The following is a 24662-nucleotide window of genomic DNA, read 5'->3' on the forward strand; positions in this document are numbered from 1 at the left end:
TTTCTGTAAAAGGTGTAATCTTAAGTTTATGTAATACTGAATTCAGTGCAAATGAATGCACCAATCTCGTCGTATGCATTTTTCTTTTAACTTATTAATGTACTATCAAAAGGTCATTTTTCTTTTCATTTGATAACCATAACATATGCGGTAGTTCTCTTAAAGATAAAAGCCTTTATCCGCATATCTCATGTCATACTCAATCAGTACAATTATCCATTAACCAATTGATATATAATTACATATAAAATTATAGTTAAAACATTCATACTATAATTTAAATATTTTTTTTTTGTTTTGTTTTGGAATGTAAAAACAGAGCAAGACATCAAAACAAATAACGTTAAAACAGAGCAATCATTTTGCGCGTATGATGAATACGAGAAGCAACTCTTCAACGTTCATCCATATATATATGTACACACATAAACATAGGAGTTAGGCATGTATATAGCCTATAAACATGTGGATCGATGTGTGTACCATATCACATGATGACGTACTCATCATGAAACATACATAACCTAATGTTACCAATCACAACAAGACACGTATCACATCGTGTCTAAAAATAGATAGTTTTTGGTACAGTTCACGTTGCCCTTATTCAACAATTTTTATCCATTTTTGGGCATCGCCATTCAACATGTAGAACCCGACGTGAGCCTAACTCCACGAATCATAGCCACAACCTCTAAAACCGAAAATATCAACTTATCTCAATAAATGAATAAAAGTTTACATAATGGTTCCGTTTCATTATTCTATCCATACTTCGAAACCAAAAACATTTAACATGAAAAGAATAAGATTCAATGAGGTACGGACGCAAAGGCTAGCTAATTGTGAGCCGCAATTATATAGATTGCCATACATGTTGATAATGATAAAGCCAAAAAGAGTCGACTATAGTCTACAGATGATATAAACTCGTAGAAATATGTACATCTTATTTATTACTATGTATGAATCGGGTAGATTAATTGGGACATGATGTTAGGTTTGGAAGTGTTAAGCACTATAGAACGAGACGGCAAAAGCATTAAAAGCTTTACCGAACTTCTTAACTTTAGTCTTTAGGCAACGACACATTTTGTCCGAATGAAGCATGTGTAAAGGATAAATCCAAACTCCACTTACTCTTCTCTATGCATTGGCTAGATTAGGAATAAAATGTAGTATGTTTCAACTATTTATTATTAATAACGCGCAACTATATATGTTTTCTAGATTTATGCCTAAGATTCCTAATAAAATTTAAGATTATGTTATTATTTTAACAAGCTACTATTTATGCCACATTATATTTCTTATAGAATATCAGAAAGTGAGAAAACTCGAATTATGCTTATTCTAGATTCTAAATTCTCAACTGTAAATTTATGAATTCGAAATATATAGATATGGAATTGGGCCACATGTTTATATATATGATTAGGCCAACGTTTTTATCATGTGGGAATTGTCGACTTCCCATGTGAATAATAAAGGAAAAATCACATGGCGGGTCGGTCATCACGAACATATATATATACAAGTTGTTTATATATAAATTTACAATATAGATAAACGTGGAAGAATTGGGTTTTTTATCTTCTCTATATTTGTGTGTTTGCTTGTGCATTGTTCTAGCCTTATGCCTTAGCTGTACTTTCTATATATAGCAAAAACCATTTTCTTCCCGTCTCAATGAGTTTGACATTGTAATCTTTTTTCAGTTAATGTTGAAGTCGGCTCACATCTATCTAAGAAGATTTTGACTATTATCGATGGAGTTACTAAAGTAGCTATAGCTACGTTTGTAACTAATTATCATATCACTAGTTAATTGGTTGATACTATTATTAGTTCGGTTTTCTCAACACTTTTCTCTAAGTGATGTTCAGCACTCCGATCCCAGAAATACACCGACGTGTAGTAACGGATACACAAAAGAAAATAATTATATGTGAATACGGTTTCACCAGGCTAATTATTCCAATTCAATTTCGATCAGTCACTTGGTTCCGGTTTGATCAAGGTTGTTTGTGGTTTAGATCGACTAACTCTATCGGTGCAAATCATGCATTCCACGCGAAACTCTCTCTGATGTTGAACGTGAAGGGTCGATTTGAGAGTAACAACTCTTTCGATAAAGAGCAATAAGTCATTTGATCGATTAATACGTACAATATCAAATTTTCGTGATTAAAGAGCGTTTTCGATTTGAAAGCTAGGGTTCAAAACTCAGTCTGAAGATTTTCGGTTCCCACCTAATCCAATTAAATGATATATGCTATGTTAACCCAAGGTTAACAATGCTAAAACGTCGTCCACTGGTAAAAATAGCCTACTACCTTACACGAAGGAGACATCACACGATATGGCTTGCATGTAAGAGAAGGCCCATATGTATTTGGTGAAAGAGCCCAAAAGGTAGGCCATATCCAGTCGTCCACTGTTCATGAACCAGATGATCTATTTGAGTTTCTTTGTCTCTCTGTTCCTAAGCATATTATCATAATATACCATACCATTCTTTTTTTTTTGCTAAATAGTTAATATCATATAATGAAGGATGATTATGAAAATATACCATACCATTCAAAACCTAAATATTGCATCAAAATGTTTTCAGTCNAAAAAAAAAAAAAAAAAAAATGAGAACATCATGTGGTTTTTGTTTACTTCACGTATCCTACCATTCAGAAACAAAAGTTATATAATTTAGTGATGATCTTATGTACTCTACAATAAAGAAAGGATGATTATGAAACGTATGAGCCTCTTGGCCGAGATATGTATCTACGTTTTTCTCTATAAAAACTTCGTTTCCTGACTAGCCATAAAATATAGAAGTATTCGTTTGTAACGTTTTGGATTATATTATCTTCGTTCGGAACATGATCCTCATCTCGACCACACATCCCAATACGACAACCACCTCATGGTCTATACACGTGACAAACTACAATTCGTCATATCTATTTTTTCTTTCTGGTTTTTAACGCTCTACACAAGTCTCCAATTTGTTTTTTCGTATCTTTTAGAGTCAAATTGACAAAGAACAATTGAAACGGTTGGACAAAGATGATAAAGCTTCTGTTATCCGGATTCTCTCACTCACCGTCTTATATTGATAGTCATTGTTATCACGATTTCTCGAGTGTAAAACAATCACAAAATTTTAACTGCGTTTTACTTGGATGGCAAATTTTGTTACGACAATAATTTATGTAATATTTAAATACTACACATTCGGTATGAAATCATAACGCACATTAGTTCATGCACTATTACTTGTAATAGCATGCAAGAAAATTATTATTTTAATATATATATATATATATATATATATATATATTTTTTTTTTCTAGAATTCAAAACCAATTCCTAATTGGCATGTAGAAAGTTAGTCCCTTGAGTGTTTCTCAAAAATTCTAAAATGAAAATATTTTCTCACTTTTATTTTATTATTATTTTTTATATATATTCTTTAAACCTCTAATGAAAATTCTTTAATGCACATGATCTAAATGTGAACAAATTTTTTATTTATCTAATATGTTATTACTATTTGAATCATATAGTATTTTAGCACAATTCATTTGTTATAATTCAGAAATTAAAAACTTGAATGGATGTTGCACACAAAACAAACTAAACCGTTAAAAAATGAATCACTTTATTTTATGACAAATTTGAATAATTATTGCAGACAAAACAAATTAAATCGTTTGAAAATAAAATCAATTTATTTTTAGAATGATAATAGTCTAAATGCGAACAAATTTTTGAATAGATGTTTGAATAACAAATCACTTGAAGATAAAAATCACTTTATTTTTCAATAGATGTTGCAGAGAATTATTTAATGCACATGGTCTAATTGCGAACAAATTTTTATTTATCCAATATTTTATTACTATTTGAATCATATAGTACTTTCGTACAATTGATTTGTTATCATTCAGAAATTAAGAACTTGAATAGATATTGCAGACAAAACAAACTAAACCGTTAGAAGATGAAATCATTTTATTTTAAGACAAATTTGAATAATTATTGCAGACAAAACAAACTAAACAGTTTGAAGATAAAATCACTTTATTTTTAGAATGATAATAGTCTAAATCCGAACAAATTTTGAATAGATGTTTGAATAACAAATCACTTGAGGATAAAAATCACTTTATTTTTGAGTAGATGTTGCAGAGAATTCTTTAATGCACATGTTTTAACTGCGAACAAATTTTTTATTTATCCAATATTTTATTACTATTTGAATCATATAGAACTTTCGTATAATTGATTTGTTATCATTCAGAAATTAAGAACTTGAATAGATATTGCAGACAAAACAAACTAAACTGTTAGAAGATTTAATCATTTTATTTTAAGACAAATTTGAATAATTATTGCAGTCAAAACAAACTAAACCGTTTGAAGATAAAATCACTTTATTTTTAGAATGATAATAGTCTAAATGCGAACAAATTTTTGTATAGATGTTTGAATAACAAACCACTTGAAAATAAAATCACTTTATTTTTGAGTAGATGTTGCAAAGAATTCTTCAATGCACATAGTCTAAATGCGAACAAATTTTTTATTTATCTAATATTTTATTACTATTTGAATCATATAGTACTTTAATACAATTGATTTGTTATTATTCAGAAATTAAAAACTTGAATAGATATTGCAGACAAAACAAACTAAACCATTAGAAGATGAAATCACTTTATTTTAAGACAAATTTGAATAATTATTGCAGATAAAACAAACTAAACCGTTTGAAGATAAAATCACTTTATTTTTAGAATGATAATAGTCTAAATGCGAACAAATTTTTGTATAGATGTTTGAATAACAAACCACTTAAAGCTAAAATCACTTTATTTTTGAATAGATGTTGCGGAGAATTCTTTAATGCACATGGTCTAAATGCGAACAAATTTTTTATTTATCTAATATTTTATTATTATTTGAATCATATAGTACTTTCATACAATTCATTTGTTATAATTCAGAAATTAAAAACTTGAATGGATGTTGCACACAAAACAAATTAAACCGTTAAAAAATGAATCACTTTATTTTACGACAAATTTGAATAATTATTGTAGACAAAACAAACTAAACCATTTGAAGATAAAATCACTTTATTTTTAGAATGATAATAGTTTAAATGCGAACAAATTTTTGAATAGATGTTTGAATAACAAACCACTTGAAAATAAAATCACTTTATTTTTGAGTAGATGTTGCAAAGAATTCTTCAATGCATATAGTCTATATGCGAACAAATTTTTTATTTATCTAATATTTTATTACTATTTGAATCATATAGTACTTTAATACAATTGATTTGTTATTATTCAGAAATTAAAAACTTGAATAGATATTGCAGACAAAACAACTAAACCATTAGAAAATGAAATCACTTTATTTTAAGAATATTTTAAATAATTATTGTAGACAAAATAAACTAAACCGTTTGAAGATAAAAGCACTTTATTTTTAGAATGATATAGTGTACCACAATTTTATTTCTTAGTTATCAAAGTTGTTTTCTTTTTATGCATGTTAGATGTCTAAACGTCGTCTTTGTCGGGACTTACCGTTTGGTTAACGTACTTTTTGATTTTTTTTAACAAAAGTTAAGCTATAGTTAATCTCTAGAATAACACGATTCATTGAATCAAATTTCTGTGAAAAAATTTGTAAAAATAAACCGTTAACCATTAAAGTTTTTTTTCAGCAAATTTGATTTTTTTAATTATAGAATCTGTCAATATACAAAGGTTCTAACATCCGACTTGGTGGATTGGTACAATCACTGTAAAAGTCAGTAATCATTATAAAAGTCAGTATTAAGGCATACTAATTTTACCATTTAAGTAAAAACATTTATGCCAACTAGTTTGAGATAAACAATTTCTAATTTTTTTTAGGCTATAAAATATAATTTATAACTAATAAATTAAAAAACGGTGAATTTTCAAACTAATATTTTCGACTCACACCAATCATATATATGGTATTTATAATAATCTCATTTACCAATGATGATGGGCCGAGCAAGTCGTGCAAGCAAAGAGTTAAGCTAGGTCCACAAATTTAACGGTCCAGATCCTTCGTTAACTTAATCTTTACCGTTGGTTTATTAAAGAAGTCAAAGAAGGGTAAAATTGTAAAATGACCAATACGAAATCGTCGAATATCATTCACTAAAAGATCCATAGATAACAGAATTTTCTATTTTCTTCTGTGCCTCAAAAAAAAAAAAAAAAAGTATTTTGTTTTCTCGGAAAATTAAAAACAAAAAATATACAAGACCATCGTCTTTTTTTATTTTTTATTTTTTTGTTGTTGTCAAGCATACAAAACCATCGTCATGTTTAGGATTTTCTCGGGAAAGTGATAAGGAAAAAAACATGGGGAGAGCGTTCGTGTATGTAATTCTAGGTGGAGGTGTTGCTGCTGGTTATGCAGCTCTCGAATTCACGCGTAGAGGTGTCTCCGATGGCGAACTCTGTATCATTTCCGAAGAACCCGTAAGCAACCCAATTCTATCTCTTTAATCTCATCGATAGATTTTGAATTTTTATTCTTGTTTCGATTGCGAAATCATCCTTGTTGTTTTGGAGTCCTGTATCGGCTCTGAATTTATCAGTTTTTTCTCACCTGAAGAGTTTGAATTTATTTATTTATTTTTCTTTTTTAAGTGACTCTGATGTTTTGTATAACTATGTCACTAGTTTTTGGAATTCTTGGTGTTGATTGAAGATTTGGGTTTTGGTGGTTAGGTATTATACTTTGTTAATTGAAGTATCAGAAGCTCAAGCAACAAACCTGATCAGTTTCAATCAAATCTTACTTATACGTGTTTAGTTCGAATTTTGTTCAAGGTCAAGATTTTTGATATTATGTGCAATTTGTATATGGATGTGATATAATTGGGGTATTTGGTAAAAGTTACACTACTTGTAGAGTAGCTTTGCAAGAGTCAATACATTGTTAGCGTCTAGCCTTGAAGGACAGTACAATTTTGTGGTTTACCTATTAGTTCCAAACAGCCCTTGACTCACTATTTTCTGGTTTGTGATTCGTGTTTTTTTCACTCATGCTTGTTTTGTTATGAAGTGTTGGTTGTGGATTCTATGTTTGTTTCGCCCCCTGTAGAAAATAAGCTTTGGTATTTGCTTTTTTTTTTTTGTTTGTTTTCTAGGTTGCACCGTATGAGAGGCCAGCCTTAAGCAAAGGTTTTCTGCTGCCAGAAGGTAAGAGAAAACCTGGTAGAGTGCTGTTTCTGCATTTGGAGTTAGGAAATGCATATAAGGAATTTGGTTATAGTTTACTCATTAGGCTTTGTAATGGTTACTCATGATCTTATCTGCAGCTCCTGCACGGCTTCCTTCTTTCCACACTTGTGTTGGTGCTAATGATGAGAAGCTCACCCCGAAATGGTACAAGGATCATGGTAATTACTTCTGCACATTTTTATTTATTTATTGAGAAAGTACTGTTTTACTTTGGCTGTGACTACACACACTACATGATTCTTTCAGATAATTTTGTGAAATACTTTTGTCAGGAATTGAATTGGTTCTTGGAACTCTTGTTAAGTCAGTTGATGTGAGGAGGAAGACTCTTTTATCTAGCACTGGGGAGACTATAAGTTACAAATTCTTGATCATTGCAACTGGTGCCCGGGTATGGATTGCACAAGAATATTTATGTTTGTAAATATTATTGTCCTTGGGATTTATTTATCTGTGATTCCTTATTATTAATAACTGAAGTCTTCAGTCTGAAGACAATGATTTGTAATTGTGGAATGTCTATTAGATGATATATGCTAATCAGCTCACTCCTGAACACTGTTAAAGGAATTAATGTTATTTTAATACTTTGAACACTGAAATGCTAAAGTCATGTCCTTATTTTTAATGTATGTGGCTTGTGCAAGTAGGCGTTGAAGCTCGAAGAATTTGGGGTGGAAGGCTCAGATGCTGAAAATGTTTGTTACTTACGAGATCTGGCCGATGCAAACAGGCTTGCCACTGTGATTCAATCAAGCTCCAACGGGAATGCTGTTGTTATCGGTGGTGGCTACATCGGCATGGAGTGTGCTGCATCTTTGGTGATCAACAAAATCAATGTGACGATGGTTTTCCCAGAGGCTCACTGCAGTAATTACTCTTAATTATTACTCAACTTACGTGTAAGAGAGAAAGCTTGTGTATTTGGCTTGACTTTTTTAGTTTCTTATGACAGTGGCACGTCTCTTTACGCCCAAGATTGCAAGTTTGTATGAAGACTACTACAGAGCTAAAGGCGTGAAATTCATAAAAGGAACGGTTTTAACATCATTTGAGTTTGACTCGAATGGAAAGGTAATCTTTTCTTCTTCAGCTTGAGATTCAACTTGAAAGATGTCTGCTACTTTGCATCTATGTATAGAACTAAAGATGGGAAGAATCAGGTGAACAATGGATACTCTTGGTCCAATGATGAAACTATGAAAGAGCCTTGTTCTGTTCAGTTTGTTTGTTTATTGTACGAGCTTTTCTGGTTTTTGATTTACAGGTCACTGCGGTCAATCTCAAAGATGGGAACCAATTACCAGCAGATTTGGTTGTGGTTGGAATCGGGATACGACCAAACACAAGCTTGTTTGAAGGACAGTTAACAATAGAGAAAGGAGGGATAAAAGTGAACAGCAAAATGCAGTCAAGTGACAGCTCAGTGTATGCAATAGGCGATGTAGCTACATTTCCAGTGAAACTATTTGGCGAAATGAGGAGGCTTGAGCACGTGGACTCAGCTAGGAAATCAGCGCGACACGCAGTTTCAGCCATCATGGATCCAGTCAAGACCGGAGAATTTGACTATTTGCCATTCTTCTACTCAAGGGTCTTCGCCTTCTCATGGCAGTTCTATGGAGACCCTACAGGTGATGTTGTGCACTTTGGAGATTATGAAGACGGGAAATCGTTTGGAGCGTATTGGGTTAAAAAGGGTCACCTTGTTGGATCTTTTCTTGAAGGAGGGACTAAAGAAGAATATGAAATCATCTCAAAGGCGACACAATTGAAACCAGCTGTGACTATTGATTCGGAAGAATTGGAAAAAGAAGGACTCGGGTTTGCTCAGACCGTAGTGAGTCAGCATAAAGTTCCTGAAGTTAAAGATATTAAGAGCTCTGAGATGGTGAGGCAATCTTCAAGCGTGGTGATGATGAAGAAGCCTTTGTACGTATGGCATGCTGCTACTGGAGTCGTTGTGGCTGCATCTGTAGCTGCGTTTGCGTTTTGGTATGGGAGGAGACGCCGTAGATGGTGAGAAAGCCACCCACTTCAAGTGATTTTGAAATGTGGGGTGTTGGATTCATTGGAAATGGAACTTGTTTGTTGTTTGTAGCATTGGTGGGAAAAAAATATAGAAGGGAGAGTCCAAACTACTCGATGTGATTACACAACATTGGTATACGATTATTATATGCTTCTTTTTAATGCATAAATGTTTTCCACTACAACTTCGATCCAAAGTCTTTGAACCCCTATTGGTACTTTTTATTGTTTAAGGATAATAAAGTGTTGATAATCTTTTCATTAAAGACTTAAATTAGTAATGGATATATAAAGAGAGAATAATGAATATATAAAAAGAGAGTAAGTTGTGATTATTACAATAAGGGCGTTTGGTCTAGTGGTATGATTCTCGCTTTGGGTGCGAGAGGTCCCGAGTTCGATTCTCGGAACGCCCCTTTCTTTTTTTAATCTTTTCAACATCAAGGGTATTATCGTCAAAAGAAGACTCGGACAAGCTCATTTATGTCTATACGCGCATGATAGCAAACCTACGCCTTAAATAATTTCCCAAATTACCCCTTATCTTTTATTTTTCTATCCCTCATCTTCCTCCTATAATCCAACCAAACACTCACACACAGAGAGCGAAACTCAAATCCGAAGAAGCCAAAAGAGTGAAACAATGGCGTCGACGACTCTCTCAATCGCAAGCTCAATCCGTTCCTCATCTTACCCAACCCTCGCTTCCGCTAATCACTTCCCTTCCCGAACCACCTCATTCGAATTCCCCTCCCGCTTCGGTGGTGCTTCGTCTTCCACACTCACTCACCGCNCGCTTTGGGTGCGAGAGGTCCCGAGTTCGATTCTCGGAACGCCCCTGTTTTTCTTTTTTCCCAACTTCTCAAACGTATTCACGCACATGATAAGCAAAACGTACGCATTACGTTAAATGACTATAATACCCCTTATCCTTTTGTTTTTTTTAATCCTCATCTTCTACAAACACACTCAAAGAGAGCGAGACAAACAAAAAAAATCCCAAAACACTCAGAGGAAGAAGAAGAAGAAGAGAGTGAAACAATGGCGTCGACGACTCTCTCAATCGCTTCCTCAATCCGTTCCTCATCTCATTTCACTTCCTCTTCGACCCATCACTTCCCTTCAAAAACCACCGCAATCGAGTTCCCATTTCGCCTCGGAGGTGCTTCAACCCACCGTGCAATCAACCTCCGTCCCATCGCCGCCGTCGAAGCTCCGGAGAAAATCGAGAAAATCGGATCCGAAATCTCCTCCTTAACCCTCGAAGAAGCTCGCATTCTCGTCGATTACCTCCAGGACAAGTTCGGTGTCTCCCCACTGTCCTTAGCTCCTGCTGCAGCGGCTGTTGCTGCTCCGGCGGACGGTGGTGCGGCGGCTGTTGTGGAGGAACAGACTGAGTTCGATGTGATTATCAACGAGGTTCCGAGTAGTTCGCGTATCGCAGTGATTAAAGCTGTGAGGGCTTTGACCAGCTTGGCGTTGAAGGAAGCTAAGGAGCTTATCGAAGGGTTGCCCAAGAAGTTTAAAGAAGGAGCGACTAAGGATGAAGCTGAAGAAGCTAAGAAGACTCTTGAAGAAGCTGGTGCCAAAGTCTCCATTGCTTAAGGTTTTTTATAAAAAGTTCTTCTCTTTTCAGGAAATTTCGGGATCTTTTGTGTTGTTTAGTATAGTTTGCTTTTGGAATTGTTGATTCAACTTTAAGAAATGGTTGTAATTTGAGTAAATTTGGCTACCCATATGCTGATTTAGCCATTGTTGCGTAGATTCACAGTAGCTGCACATAAGATGTTTGTTGAAATGCCTAGCTGAGGATAAGATAGATCACTCACATACGAAGTTAGGAGACACATTTAGTTGCTTAACAATGAAACGGTAGCTATAGTTGTGATTGACCCATTAGCACAAACATAGTTGCAGTATAAGTTCACTGAGATAGGATCTGTAGACTTATTGAAAGTGATTTGTTTGTGTTTTGCCATGTGTAATACCACATAGGTGTAGATTCTTATCTAACCATGGAAAACAGTAAAGAAAGAAACATATTATTCATGAAAATGGATTCTTCAGCAGCAAACTAAAAATCCATGAAAACTATCTCTTCGGAAATCGAAGTTGCGATGAACACTAAATCAACCTCGGGCATGCTGAAATCAAGATTAGTACATTTTGGAAAGAAGTTCTTCTAATCTCTGTTTTCTTTGAGAGCTTTACTTTTCCTCTTTTCACTTGTTACCAAACTGCCTTTTCTATAGCCGTTGAAAGACCTTTAACGGCCTTATTGAAACGATATTACCAATCGGAACCATCATTTTATCATTGTTGTTTAACCTATGTTAATGTCCGGGCCGTTAACTACAAATGCATATTAGATATAGAACTGAATTTATTAAGATATGACTGAAACAGAGAAACAAAGGGAGAAGTTATGCTTGAGAGCCAGACAACAACTTGTCCCTATGAGGGCTCTAAACCATTTGTCAAACGACTTTCCAAAGAATATAAAATTCTCACATTTAACTTCCTTGCCTTCTCTTACACAGACCTAACTTTAGAAAAGGTAACAAATCGAATGACTTTTAAAAAAAAAGGAAACAAATCGTGACTTTAGAAAGTAAATATTATCTAAAACCTATCAACCAAAGTTTAGGAATCAATAAACTTAGGGTTTGTATCTTTCTATAAAAAAAGATAAGGGTTTTTTTTATAAGGATGAAGATGCGATCACCTCTCTTATCTCTCTTCTCAATAGAACTGAATACAAAACTCTCTTATTCTCAATACCAATTGTTGTACAAAGCAGAGACTAGAGCAACAGCTTCTCTAGCTCACTACCCTTAGATCCCACGCAGGAGAAATCATACAACATTCAGCATACCGCTCTCTAAACAACGAGAGTGAGTATTTATACTATAAGAAAGAGTTTGTTGCAGATATTTTGAGTTACCAAAATATCTTCTTCTTCTTCAAGCAAGCTTCTCACGTGCCTCCTCACATGTTCTCTTATGCCTCAGATAGACTTAGACTATGAGCTTATCATTTTTCTTGTTTATCTTCCTCAGCTTCTTCTCTCGTGCAGTCTAAGAAACGCACACACAGATACTCATAAGACAAATCTATAAAGAAGAAGAAACCGAAGAGCTAATAAATGGCAGCTACGACTCTTTCCAACTCGACCACAATCGGCTCCTCCTCTTGTTCTTCCGGTCTTGATGCGGAACATCACTTCCCTTCTCGACCCATCGCAATACAACTTCCGTTTGGCTTTGGTGTTTCTTCTTCTTCATCTTCCACGCTCAGCCACCGTGCAATCTACCTCCATCCTATATCTGCAGTCAAAGCTCCAAAGAAAATCAAGAAGATATCTCGTCTCTAAACCTGGAAGAAGCCAGCATCCTTGTCGGCTACGTCAAAGACAAGTTCGGTGTTTCAATACTCTTTTCAGCGCCTTCTGCTGCGTCTTTCCCTCCTCCACTTAAGACTGGCGGTGTGGTGGCTGCTGGGAATAAGCAGACCAAATTCGATGTGGTTATCGACGACGTTCCCGATAATTTGCGTATTGCAGTGATCAAAGCGATTAGGGCTATGACTAGCTTGTCGTCGATGGAATCGAAAGAGCTCATCACAGAAGGTTTTCCGAAGAAGTTTAAGGAAGGCGTGACAAAAGATGAAGCAGAAGAAGCCAAGAAACAGCTTGAAGAAGCTGGCGCCAAGGTTTCCATTGTTTAAGTTTTAACAGTTTTTAAAACATGAAGTGTTTTTTCTTTTTTCTAATAGACTTTCATAAAATTATTTTGGTGTTTAATAGACTTTAATAAACTTTCATGTTTTGGTGTTAGGTACCGTATATCCGTATATGGACCTAATGGTAGTGTCTATGCTAAATTCTACGATAGTGCTAGTGTTTGCATTTGGCCACTCCTAAAACTCTGAAACAGATCAATGTGTGAAAACCAAAGTGGATCACAAGGTGCTAAATCCGTTGAAGTTCCTTTTTCTAGCATGGAATTATTTACTTACCTTTCAAAAATTAGTGTAATTTTAATCAATTTGGCTTCTCGTAACTGGTTTTGCCTAGGTTTTACATAATGTTTGATTATAGTAAAAGAAAATATAAGTATGATTTCACACAACAAGGGCGTTTGGTCTAGTGGTATGATTCTCGCTTTGGGTGCGAGAGGTCCCGAGTTCGATTCTCGGAACGCCCCTGTTTTTCTTTTTTCCCAACTTCTCAAACGTATTCACGCACATGATAAGCAAAACGTACGCATTACGTTAAATGACTATAATACCCCTTATCCTTTTGTTTTTTTTAATCCTCATCTTCTACAAACACACTCAAAGAGAGCGAGACAAACAAAAAAAATCCCAAAACACTCAGAGGAAGAAGAAGAAGAAGAGAGTGAAACAATGGCGTCGACGACTCTCTCAATCGCTTCCTCAATCCGTTCCTCATCTCATTTCACTTCCTCTTCGACCCATCACTTCCCTTCAAAACCCACCGCAATCGAGTTCCCATTTCGCCTCNCGAGTTCGATTCTCGGAACGCCCCTGTTTTTCTTTTTTCCCAACTTCTCAAACGTATTCACGCACATGATAAGCAAAACGTACGCATTACGTTAAATGACTATAATACCCCTTATCCTTTTGTTTTTTTTAATCCTCATCTTCTACAAACACACTCAAAGAGAGCGAGACAAACAAAAAAAATCCCAAAACACTCAGAGGAAGAAGAAGAAGAAGAGAGTGAAACAATGGCGTCGACGACTCTCTCAATCGCTTCCTCAATCCGTTCCTCATCTCATTTCACTTCCTCTTCGACCCATCACTTCCCTTCAAAAACCACCGCAATCGAGTTCCCATTTCGCCTCGGAGGTGCTTCAACCCACCGTGCAATCAACCTCCGTCCCATCGCCGCCGTCGAAGCTCCGGAGAAAATCGAGAAAATCGGATCCGAAATCTCCTCCTTAACCCTCGAAGAAGCTCGCATTCTCGTCGATTACCTCCAGGACAAGTTCGGTGTCTCCCCACTGTCCTTAGCTCCTGCTGCAGCGGCTGTTGCTGCTCCGGCAGACGGTGGTGCGGCGGCTGTTGTGGAGGAACAGACTGAGTTCGATGTGATTATCAACGAGGTTCCGAGTAGTTCGCGTATCGCAGTGATTAAAGCTGTGAGGGCTTTGACCAGCTTGGCGTTGAAGGAAGCTAAGGAGCTTATCGAAGGGTTGCCCAAGAAGTTTAAAGAAGGAGCTACTAAGGATGAAGCTGAAGAAGCTAAGAAGACTCTTGAAGAAGCTGGTGCCAAAGTCTCCATTGCTTAAGGTTTAAGGGTTTTTAAAAATGTGATATTTCGGAGTTTATGAGTCATTTTGGTGTTGTTTAGTATAGTTTGCTTTTGGAATTGTTGAGAAATTGCTCTACTTTGAATCAATTTGGTTTCCCATTAACGGTTTAAGTTTCCCACAAAGTGCTTTGTTTTGATGCACATAACGTGTTTGTTGAAATGCTTAGCTCAAGATAAGACAGAAAGAGAGTTTGAGGAATATGGCTTTGCCATGAAATTTTGATATTTTAATCGCAAAAATCGGATCGAGAAAACCAAATTAAGAGAGATGACTTGATGATGTTATAGAACACGAGTTTAACATGTTATTAGTTAATGAACGTATGATAAAACGAAATCGAAAACGAATATTAGATGATTATCAGAAAAATGTACATAATCAAATCAAAAGCCTTAATTAGTCACACAAAAGTCTAAACCTTTAGTATTATTATTCTTGAGAGGACAAACAAACATAAAAAAAACGAAAACTTTACGCCGCAGGAAACGAGGAAGAAGGTGTTGTTTCTAGATTCGCTGCTTCTTCTTCTCAGGTGATTTTGTTTTTTTCTTAATTCTTCGAAAAGGTGTAACCTTTAACGTTTTTTTCTCGTGAAGATATTAAAAAATCCCGTCTTTTCAATTGGTCTGGTACTCGTAGGTTTTATGTTTGGGGTTTTCTAATCGTTGTTGTTGTCTGAATGTCTAGAGAATAGAGAAGAGAATCTTCTGGTTCGATGGGGAATATGCTAACGGCTGGTTCTAGGGTTTCTGAAAACAGAGAACGAGGTGGTGATTCTGATAAGCAATTGAAGGAGGAAGATGATGTTAAGATGGAGGATGTTAACGACGACGACGACTCTGAACGAATCGAAGATTATGTGATGAGTGAGGTTTCGTCTTTGAGAGATAATTTTGAAGAAATAGAGGTTTTAGAAAACGGGTTCCATGTGGGAGATTTTGTGTGGGGTGAAGGAGTCAATGGTCAACGATGGTGGCCAGGTCAGATTTATGATTCTTCACATGCTTCAGACTTGGCTTTGAAGACAATGCAAAAGGGTAAATTACTTGTGGCTTATTTTGGTGATGGGAGCTTTGCTTGGTGCAATCCATTGGAATTGAAACCGTTTCTTGAGAATTTCAACGAGTTCTCGAAGATGAGTGTTTCTAGAGGGTTTCTAAGTGCTGTGGAAGAAGCTGTGAGAGAGATTGGTGAACATGTGGAGCAGTTTTTGGTTTGTGATGATGCGGCGGCTTTGGTTAGTTCTGTAGCTGTTAATTCTGGAGTTAAGGATGGTGTTGTTGTACCTGATGTTAGAAGAGAGATTGTGTCCTCTTTGGTTCTTGAAAAACCTGGTGTTGTTCTTGATGATGTTAAAGGCCTTGCGAAGACGGTTTGTTATAGTGATTTGTTAGAGTTTGAGGTTTTGAAGAGGAAAATATCAGCGTTTTATTGGTGTAAAGGAAGATTTGATTTAGCTAAGTATGTTGAACATCAATATATCATAGGACTTGAAGACAAAGAGGAGGATGAGATCATTGAGAAAGTGTTCAGGGTTTGCTAGGAAATGTGGTGATGTAGCAACCACTGGTTCTACTACCCGGCGGTGGAGGAGACTGAGTGAAGTGTCGAAGGTTGAAAACGCTGAGGAAGAATTTAGCAACGGGAAGAGTTTGTCGTCGAGGAAGAGAAAGAGCAAAAAGGGTGTTGTTGATAGTAATGATGATGAGGAGATTGAGAAAAGAGTAGAGTCAAATGACTCAAACCATTTAGAAGAGAGTGACAAGAAAGATGATGGTTCAGGTATCGAAATTGATGTTAATTTAGCAACTCCATTTGCTGCACTTAGCAAAAGGCTCAGGATTGATGTTTCGTCAAGTGTTGAAAGGAACAATGACAATGGCGAGACTTTAGTGCAGACAGGTAAAAGAGAGAGGAAGAAAAGCAAATACCTTTCGCCTGAATACATGACAGATTTTAGTTGCAGAGCGAGGAAGAGCAAATTAGAATCAGCAGAGCGAGTGACGCCTGAAAAAGCCGTTGATATTGTGAAACTGGGAGCTACATCAGTGGAAATGCTGGATCTAATTCGAGGAGTGGCTCTCAGTACAAAATATCCAGAAGACTACAATAACTCGTGTGACATGGTGAGAGAGTTTGTGTCCATGTATCGAAGCTTTACATATCATAATGGGGCCAATGACAAGATTCACAAGAGGAACCTTTCAGATGGAGAGAATCAGCCTGAAGTAATGGATGAGAAAGAGCAAACTAGAGATGAGCCGAATGAGAAGCAATTTTCAGGTGTTGAGCTATTAATCAAGACTGATCTTGGTTCTACTCTGCCTTCAAAAGATGATTTGATCAAAACATACATAAAGTTTGGAACTTTTGACATGGAGAGAAGCTATACATTCGACAATAACTCTAGCGCAATCATTGCATTCTCGAATGTATCTGATGGAGAAGCTTGAAGATATGAGATCATTGCTGGATCAATCAGAGGGAATGATTACAGAAGAAGTGAAGATGAAGCTTGAAGACGAATCAAGAAACTTGCTTGACAAGGTAAGCAAGTTGATTATTGTTCGTCCGTCTTAAATTAGTTTGGTTGAAGTAGACTTTTTTCACTAGCTTTGCTTTTAGGAGAGACAGAAAGTTTAGAGTTCCAAAAGCCTGTGACATTTGTCGAGAACAAAGGAAAAGAAAAAGAAAAAAAAAACTTCATTCCTTTTGTCAATTGGTTAATTTCTAGGCCCAGTGGGCTTCTGATCTGAGTCTTTCTCTAAAATAGCTGATTTCTTTTGCCGGCGGAATAGTTAAGAATTTAACCTAAGAAGGTAACCCGCTAAAACGACTCCGAGGGTTAGGGTAGTAATACTTTAACCCGCTAAAACGACTCCGAGGGTTAGGGTAGCTATACTGTACGAAGTAGTAATACACCTAATCTTTGAATGTATAACAAATACGGTGCTCCCCTCCACCAGCTCAATCAAATTAGCTATTTACAATGATGGAATTGGTAGAGTTGGCGTACCATGTAGAGCCTGAGAAGGTGTCATTCTTGTTTGAACATCTACTTTTGAGTTTTGATGAATGGATGGTAGAGGTCCTAGAGCAGTACCTCACTGTTTGGTCAATGTTGAAACAATATACCTGTGGTGTTAACTGATAACTATATGGCATAGTCAATTTCTATTTGTTTTGGGATTCTTATCCACCATTATCATGCATTTGCTTCCTTTTTTTTTGGATCAAAGATATCAAATCTTTCAGTCTCATTATTTCAAAGGTCGTCGGACTGTAACCTAAATTTCAGATTTGCATTTCAGATTCTCTTATTGTTTTTTTTTTCATCGTCATTTTGTATATGAAAACCCAACAAGAGATACAACATTTCACAAACTAAACAAGGTCATAGAAATAAGTCTTCTCTAAAGTCAACCAATACTGTTGATTCTTTTGTAGAAAACTAGAAACCGCTGTAACACGAGGTTCTATCTTCTCCCACGTAAGTTTATTGATTTCGGAGTTGCAGTTTCTGCTGGGAAAAAAAATGTAACAAACTAGCAATGATGTCGCATTTTCTGCTGGGAAAAAAAATGTTGCAAACTAGCAATGATGCAATGATGTCTGTATATTACTACATCAAATTTCTCCTAGAGAATTTCAAGAAAGAAAAAAAAAATATTCAAGTATACCACCTACTAGGCACTAGCACACTTTTTGTTAAGTGATTTGACTTCGTTTTCAAAATTGATCAATATTATCAATCCACTCCTCCTTCCTGGAAGTAGGAACCTATAATCTTTAGTCTCAAAGGAACGCATTGGGTCTTGTATAAAGCGGTTTGATATTCTTGACATAGACACTCACCTGGAATTCGTTAGAGAGTTGGCCAAACAGAAATCTTGTAATTGTGCTTTTACCAATCCCGGGAAGACCCCAAATCCCTATTATCCTCACTTCATCCAAATCTAGGCTTAACAACTGACTCCTCTTTTCCATATGAGCTCTCATCCCAACTAAGTCGTTGACACCAATTGATGATCATGGAAAGAGTCAGTTTTCTTGAAACATCAGTGGCTATATTTCTCGATCATGGCTGCTTCTGTGTTCCTGGATATATCAATGCATGCAGCGCATCAAGCAATGGTCAAAAATAACATGTTTGACATGCAAAAAGTGTTTTTCTTTGCCTTAATACTGTTTACAATTAAGCTACAAAATGTTAGAAATTTTTGTAGGAACAGTGTCGCAAAGGACCAACAATAGTTTATAAGAAACATTGGTCAGTCCACTCATTCCCAGTTAGGCTTTAGTTGGGGTGCTCATGATTCCTCATAGAATCTACATATTGATTTTTTCTTATAACATTTGTATGCCCTTAAATTGAAGAAAAAGACTAACCAGTTGGTTGAAGGGTAACCAGCAATTGTGGCTACTTCTGCCAAAGCTGTTCTCCACCTCCTAATTTCCTCCTTTGTTTTACCGCCACAAGTTCTTCTAAAAACCTTCCCAAAATCTTCGGTCTGGTTACGTACATTAGAAGGATCCACTTTGTAAAAAATGGCTATCACTATTTGACCTAACTCTCGCCTGCATTTCATAATCTCAACCAATTCATCAAGACACCATTTTGAAGAAGCGTAGTTCCTCGAGAACAAGACGACGGCGATTTTAGATCCTCTAATCGCTCTTGTAAGTTGAACAAAACATCATGGATCCAGTTGCGAGACAAAGAAGATGGAGGTGATGAAAGACATAACGGAGAAGACAAATCAAGATCTTTGTTGTCTTGATAGAATATGAAATTTCCATAAAGCACGAGGAAGCCTATTGCAGCAACAACAATTGTTAGTAAAAAGGAAGAATCCATTAGTGTCGTGGAGAGAAAGATCAAGGACCTATACGGAGGATTGATAGACTCCAAAAATGTATTGACTCTCGACGTTGGCTTTGAAAATTTTGCGAATTATTACATCGTTGTCCCAGTTTGGTTTTCTTTGAACAAGTCATGATTGTGATTTCTTTGGAACAAGGAATGTTTATTGGGTATTGGAGTTGATGTCAATGTCGTTTGTGGGTCAAACATGGTTTTCTCTAGTTATAACGAGGTTTGTACGGCGGGAGAATTTTTTAGTTATTGTATTTTGAATAATAATTTTTATTTTATTTGGTTTCTAAATTTCCAATCATTCAATATTGTGTATTAATTAATCATTTTATTTGGCCCTATGCTATAACATGAAACACTGTTTTTTTCTTCTTATTATGTTTTATATATAGTTTATAACTTAAAAATGTGTTTATTTTTTGCATTTGTTATCAGATAATAAATATTGGATTTTTGTTTTTTTTTGTAGAATAATATATAGATATATGGTAGATTAATGTGATTTTATTTGGGGATTTCTAAACATGGATTTTTATCAATTACAAGTCTTTCTGGAAAAAGTCGCAATGTTATTCTTCTTTCTCCTGAGAAACACTCCAAATCTCTTTAAACAATCGTCCTTCCCCCGTCACGTCGCGTGAGTTTGAAATTAATATAACAAAATATAATTATATACTTTTAAAAGAATTTAGTAACTTATTGAATAAATTGATTATTTAATAGTTTATATTACATAAATATTCTTTTAAATAAGTATCTACCAAAACTTGTACAAAAATTATAAAAACATTTCCCTCAATTATGGCTTTATCGCTTTCTTATTTCCTTCAATAGTTTTTCCACTGTCATACAAATGCAAGAAAACTTACCTATTATTCATTATATTATTTAGATTCACTATGAAAATAAATATTATTCGAGATGATTAATCGAAAACTAAATATGCTTTTCGAGATGATTAATGAAGTCATATATAAAAATCATATGGAAATGATTCAATTATACCAATATAAATGAGACCAAAACCTAACTTATATATATTTATAATTCACAATAATTTAGTTTTAATAAATTAATATAAACATATTATATATATATGTTAATTAACTATATACTGATAAATGATATATGATTAGAATAATATTAATAAGTGAATACACATTGGAAAATAGTTACATAATAATTTTATGTGAATTATTTATCTTAAAATGAATAAAAAATAAAAGCAAAATATAAAATATGTGACATATGAAAAGTAGAATTCAAAATAAAACTATACATCTTGATGTTCATAATATAAGAATAATATATATGTACTACTAATATCCAAAAAAATTAAGAACAGTTTAGATGATAGAAAAGTTAAATATTTCATCATATTTTAAAACAAAAATATCACATATATATCATATCTTACATATATATATTCCCTTTGGACCACACCACTACAGATTACACTTAATGAATGTTAAATAAAAAGCAGTCTAATCCGCAGATGAATTTGTTCGCCCCAACCGCTGCAACCATTCACACCCAATACAATTATATGTATAAACATATATACCATTATTAAAACTCTAAAGTATAACATAATTAAATAATTAGAAATAAAAAATGTCTCCGCGGTGTATTGCGGGTTCGTATCTAGTGTATTATTCTTAATAAATTTTTTTAATTTTTATCCGCTTAATAACACTCATATATAAGGGGTTGTTAGTGTCATTTTTTAATTGTTTTATGCAGGATCTATTAGTGTATTAAAAAGGTTTTATATAAATGTAAAATAGAGAAAAAAACCTTTATTTTTAAATTTTTTAATAAATTTAGAATTGACATGTGTCAACATCTGAATGATACAATTGACACGTGTCACAATCTTGTTAATGAGTAACTTTGACATCAGACTTTATATAATAAGATTAGTTGTTGGAAAAGTAAGAATGTGTTAATATGGACTTTGACTCAGAACTTGATAGGCATAACATATATATATATATATATATATATATATGTATATATATATAATGTTTTGTAGTTCATAAAATAAATATGGATATAATTTTAAGTTAATTAATTCCAAACTATGGTTACATATATAATATAGAAAATAAATTAATAGTTTTTATGTTGGTTTAATGGTTAACTCCGCTATGCTAGACAGAGATTTAAAGATTCTTAATCAAGAAAAAACATCTTATGAATGAAATCCGCATGAGTAAATAGTATATCCACATTGAACTACGAACATTTTACTAAATCACTTTTCTAATACTGTTTTAATAATATCACTTTTTATAATTTATGTAATACATTTAAAGCAAAAATAACTAATATTAATAATCCACTTCTTCACTATCTGTATCTGTATCCATTTTTTCGAAGCGGATACGAATATCCACGGATAACGGATATTAATCCTAAGCCTACTCTAAAGAGGTGTTGAAATCTTAGCTACAGTTTCTCTTTAAAGGCCAAATTCATCTCATCTCTCTTCTTTGTTGTGTTTTGCTCTCACTCACAAAACCTTTAGAACACTTAATACTTTGGTTATGTGGCGAGGATGATAAATGCTTATTTTCTAACACCTCTTGTATGAGAAGAGTTTGATAGCCTCTTCTTTGAGCATATTATGCAATACTCTGACCCTTCCGTTACCTTTTTCCATATACTTTTGGTGTGTAGAAGACAAGTTGGATCTGAATAGGGGTTGGTTGCGATGATTGTAAAAGTAATTCCTAGTACCAATAGCCATAGTGGCATGAAAGACTCACGTTAGTGCATCTCCAACCCATTTCTTCATTTTTTACTCTATTTTGGAGATGGTTTTACTCCAACCTATTTCTCCATATTTGACTCCAAAAGAGAATATTCTTAGAATATTCTTCGTATATCTTATTATTAATTTATATAATGATCCTTTATTTATTAAAATTACAAATTTGACCCAATTATTTTATTTTAGCAAAAAAGACAAATTTTAGCATGTTATTTACATTTAAAATTTATTATTGAACAACATTACATTACATAACATTCATCAATTATTAGTATTTGTTGTATTAAGTTGTTTTCAATCTTCAGTTTAAGTCATATTATGTGTTTTAAATTTTATTGGTAGTAATGTTATTTTGTACCTTTGTTTGTATTGTCTATTTTCTATGTTATATTTGTTAATTGTTGATTTTTAAAATTATTATTTATAAGTTTAAGTAGAAAATAATAATATTTAACTGTATTTAGATATAAAATATAAATCTATATAAATTTAAGGGACTAGTTTGCAAATAAAAAAGCTCAACTCCAAAATGGAGAAATGAATTAAAAGTCTCCAAGTATAGAGATCTCCATTTTGGAGATGGAAATGGAGTGGGGTTGGAGAAGGTTTTTCTCCAAAATAGAGTTTGGAGGTAGAAATAGAGATGGATTGGAGTTGGTCTTAATAGAATATGTCAATATGAGCACTCGCCCTCTTCTAGTCTGTTTTTCTCAGTTTTTTTTCTTCTTCTTTATTTTGTAATCATAAAGTTTATTTTTTTAAACCATTTAACAATTATGTGAAGTCTGGTGAGAAAGTGGTGTTGCTAATTGTGCTTGTGATAAACTTTTTTTAGCTTGTAAACTCGATGAACTAAAAGCTTTTCCCATTTATACTTTGATACGATTATTGGGTTTTGATATTCTATTAGAATTATATTATAAGATGGTTTGATTCCTTTTTAAATTAGATTTAAGGTTTAATACAATTTTCTTTGAATATAGGAAATATAGGTGGGTTTGTAAGTTTATATAAGAACCCTCTTATGCTAATGAGAATTTCAAGTTTCCAACAATTAACCTAATTCTCAAAGAGAGAGTTGGGTTAAAGGGAAGTTAGCTCTTAATCTCTTGTTCTTAAGTTTAAACAACGAGTGTAACAACTAGAGCTAAGGCGAAGGCTTTGGCTCATAACATACTTGTTTATATCTCAATACAAGCTTAAATCCAGAGAAACAACAAGAGGTAATTAAACACTCAAAACTCTCATCAGATTACACAGATAGATTATGTAGAACAAAGTAAAAGATGAGATCGACAATCCTCGCTCATATCCCTCGGATGCCTCTCTTTACCAGTAGCCTAATGTCACCTAACCTCTCACAACATTCATCATGCCTTCTCTGTGATCTTTCCTTCTTTACAAACCTCAGCTTCTTTTCCACGCTTATCCTTAACCTATCACACGTGTGATCTCTGATATTTATTTACTCATTAATCCCCTTATCCTTCACACGTGCTTATCAGCTTGCTTTGGACTTGTAAATAAATTTAACCTTTAAAGACGTAACTTAGATTCCCGGCGTTTCAAAATAGCCTCCAATTTCTGTTTGCAGACCAATATGGTCGGCCACCTACACCTGCCATTATATGAGCTATTTAGTTGTTGTCGTAATTCTCTCATATGATGGTGTTTGCTTGATGTCCCTATGAAGATTATGAAGCCTAAGAAAAATTATTTTCCCCGTCCACCATTAAGGAAGTGTGTTCATTGCTTTATACTCATCAAAATGTCCTTTTTAAAACATAGATTAGTTTCATTTTTGTAATGAAGATTTTGATTCATCATAATACATTTGCTTGCTTTGATTTTTGTTTAAGACATGAAACCTTTTAGTTTCTTCAATGTCGACCAACTCTCTTTATGCCCAAAATTCAAATATTTTTTGCCGTTGTCATTTTCTCTTACTCTTGTTAATTATTTGCTTTTCATTGTCCTTAAGTTGAGAGTATTGATATATATATATATATATAAACACATTAACAAAAAAAAAGGAACACTTCACAAACTAAGCAAATATAATTAAGACCCCCAAGACAACTAATCGGATATATAGTAGACATTAGGGAAGAAAGTCTTCTGTTTGACAAGCAAAACGGGTTCGTACGGTCCATGTAGCAATAATAATACTTGTCCCCTCGAATCCTTTATAGATTAATCGCTGTCTCATTTGCCAATTCAACTGCTTCGCATTCTCCTGTTATAACATTGTCGAAGCAAACATACCTGCCAAACGGGGCCTTATTCATTTCCTCGTATACCCGCACATGTACTTTTGCTAGCGTGTTAACATC

The 24662-nt window shown here is 34.2% G+C and overlaps 3 protein-coding genes, 2 non-coding genes and 2 pseudogenes across 7 annotated transcripts; all 7 read left to right on the forward strand.

Moving 5' to 3' along the window:
- Positions 6294 to 9523, forward strand: LOC104780024 (monodehydroascorbate reductase 4, peroxisomal-like). Its single transcript, XM_010504484.2, has 7 exons — positions 6294 to 6539; positions 7214 to 7265; positions 7385 to 7465; positions 7580 to 7698; positions 7958 to 8177; positions 8263 to 8381; positions 8575 to 9523. Exons 1-7 carry the CDS (start codon positions 6420 to 6422, stop codon positions 9328 to 9330), a joined length of 1467 nt encoding a protein of 488 aa, XP_010502786.1. The 5' UTR covers positions 6294 to 6419; the 3' UTR covers positions 9331 to 9523.
- Positions 9683 to 9754, forward strand: TRNAP-UGG. The gene has a single exon. It is a non-coding gene; the product is annotated as a tRNA-Pro (tRNA).
- Positions 9904 to 14779, forward strand: LOC104780028 (50S ribosomal protein L12-1, chloroplastic-like). Of its 2 annotated transcripts, XM_010504488.1 has the most exons (3): positions 9904 to 10131; positions 10518 to 10944; positions 14655 to 14779. In XM_010504488.1, the coding sequence occupies exons 1-2, from the start codon at positions 9982 to 9984 to the stop codon at positions 10941 to 10943; spliced, it is 576 nt and encodes a 191-aa protein (XP_010502790.1). In that variant the 5' UTR covers positions 9904 to 9981; the 3' UTR covers position 10944; positions 14655 to 14779. The 2 variants fall into 2 exon arrangements, with proteins under 2 accessions (XP_010502790.1, XP_010502789.1); XM_010504487.2 differs by lacking the exon at positions 14655 to 14779 and having other exon boundaries at positions 10518 to 11092.
- LOC104780027 lies at positions 12332 to 13064 on the forward strand (annotated as a pseudogene).
- Positions 13472 to 13543, forward strand: TRNAP-UGG. Its single transcript has one exon. It is a non-coding gene; the product is annotated as a tRNA-Pro (tRNA).
- LOC104780026 (50S ribosomal protein L12-3, chloroplastic-like) lies at positions 13671 to 14799 on the forward strand. Of its 2 annotated transcripts, XM_019244565.1 has the most exons (2): positions 13671 to 13847; positions 14192 to 14799. In XM_019244565.1, exons 1-2 carry the CDS (start codon positions 13746 to 13748, stop codon positions 14651 to 14653), a joined length of 564 nt encoding a protein of 187 aa, XP_019100110.1. In that variant the 5' UTR covers positions 13671 to 13745; the 3' UTR covers positions 14654 to 14799. The 2 variants fall into 2 exon arrangements, with proteins under 2 accessions (XP_019100110.1, XP_010502788.1); XM_010504486.1 differs by lacking the exon at positions 13671 to 13847 and having other exon boundaries at positions 14015 to 14799.
- LOC104780025 lies at positions 14875 to 17356 on the forward strand (annotated as a pseudogene).

This window comes from Camelina sativa, chromosome 4, assembly GCF_000633955.1.
Source record: "Camelina sativa cultivar DH55 chromosome 4, Cs, whole genome shotgun sequence".
Classification (NCBI taxonomy): Eukaryota; Viridiplantae; Streptophyta; class Magnoliopsida; order Brassicales; family Brassicaceae; genus Camelina; species Camelina sativa.

Coding starts and splice junctions, on each gene's coding strand:
- LOC104780028 (XM_010504488.1), top strand. CDS start 9,982: ATGGCGTCGACGACTCTCTCAATCGCAAGCTCAATCCGTTCCTCATCT.
- LOC104780026 (XM_019244565.1), top strand. CDS start 13,746: ATGGCGTCGACGACTCTCTCAATCGCTTCCTCAATCCGTTCCTCATCT. Junction 13,848..14,191: donor CAAAACCCACCGCAATCGAG/TTCCCATTTCGC, acceptor ACCGCAATCGAG/TTCCCATTTCGCCTCGGAGG.
- LOC104780024 (XM_010504484.2), top strand. CDS start 6,420: ATGGGGAGAGCGTTCGTGTATGTAATTCTAGGTGGAGGTGTTGCTGCT. Junction 7,466..7,579: donor GAAATGGTACAAGGATCATG/GTAATTACTTCT, acceptor TACTTTTGTCAG/GAATTGAATTGGTTCTTGGA. Junction 8,178..8,262: donor TTTCCCAGAGGCTCACTGCA/GTAATTACTCTT, acceptor TTCTTATGACAG/TGGCACGTCTCTTTACGCCC.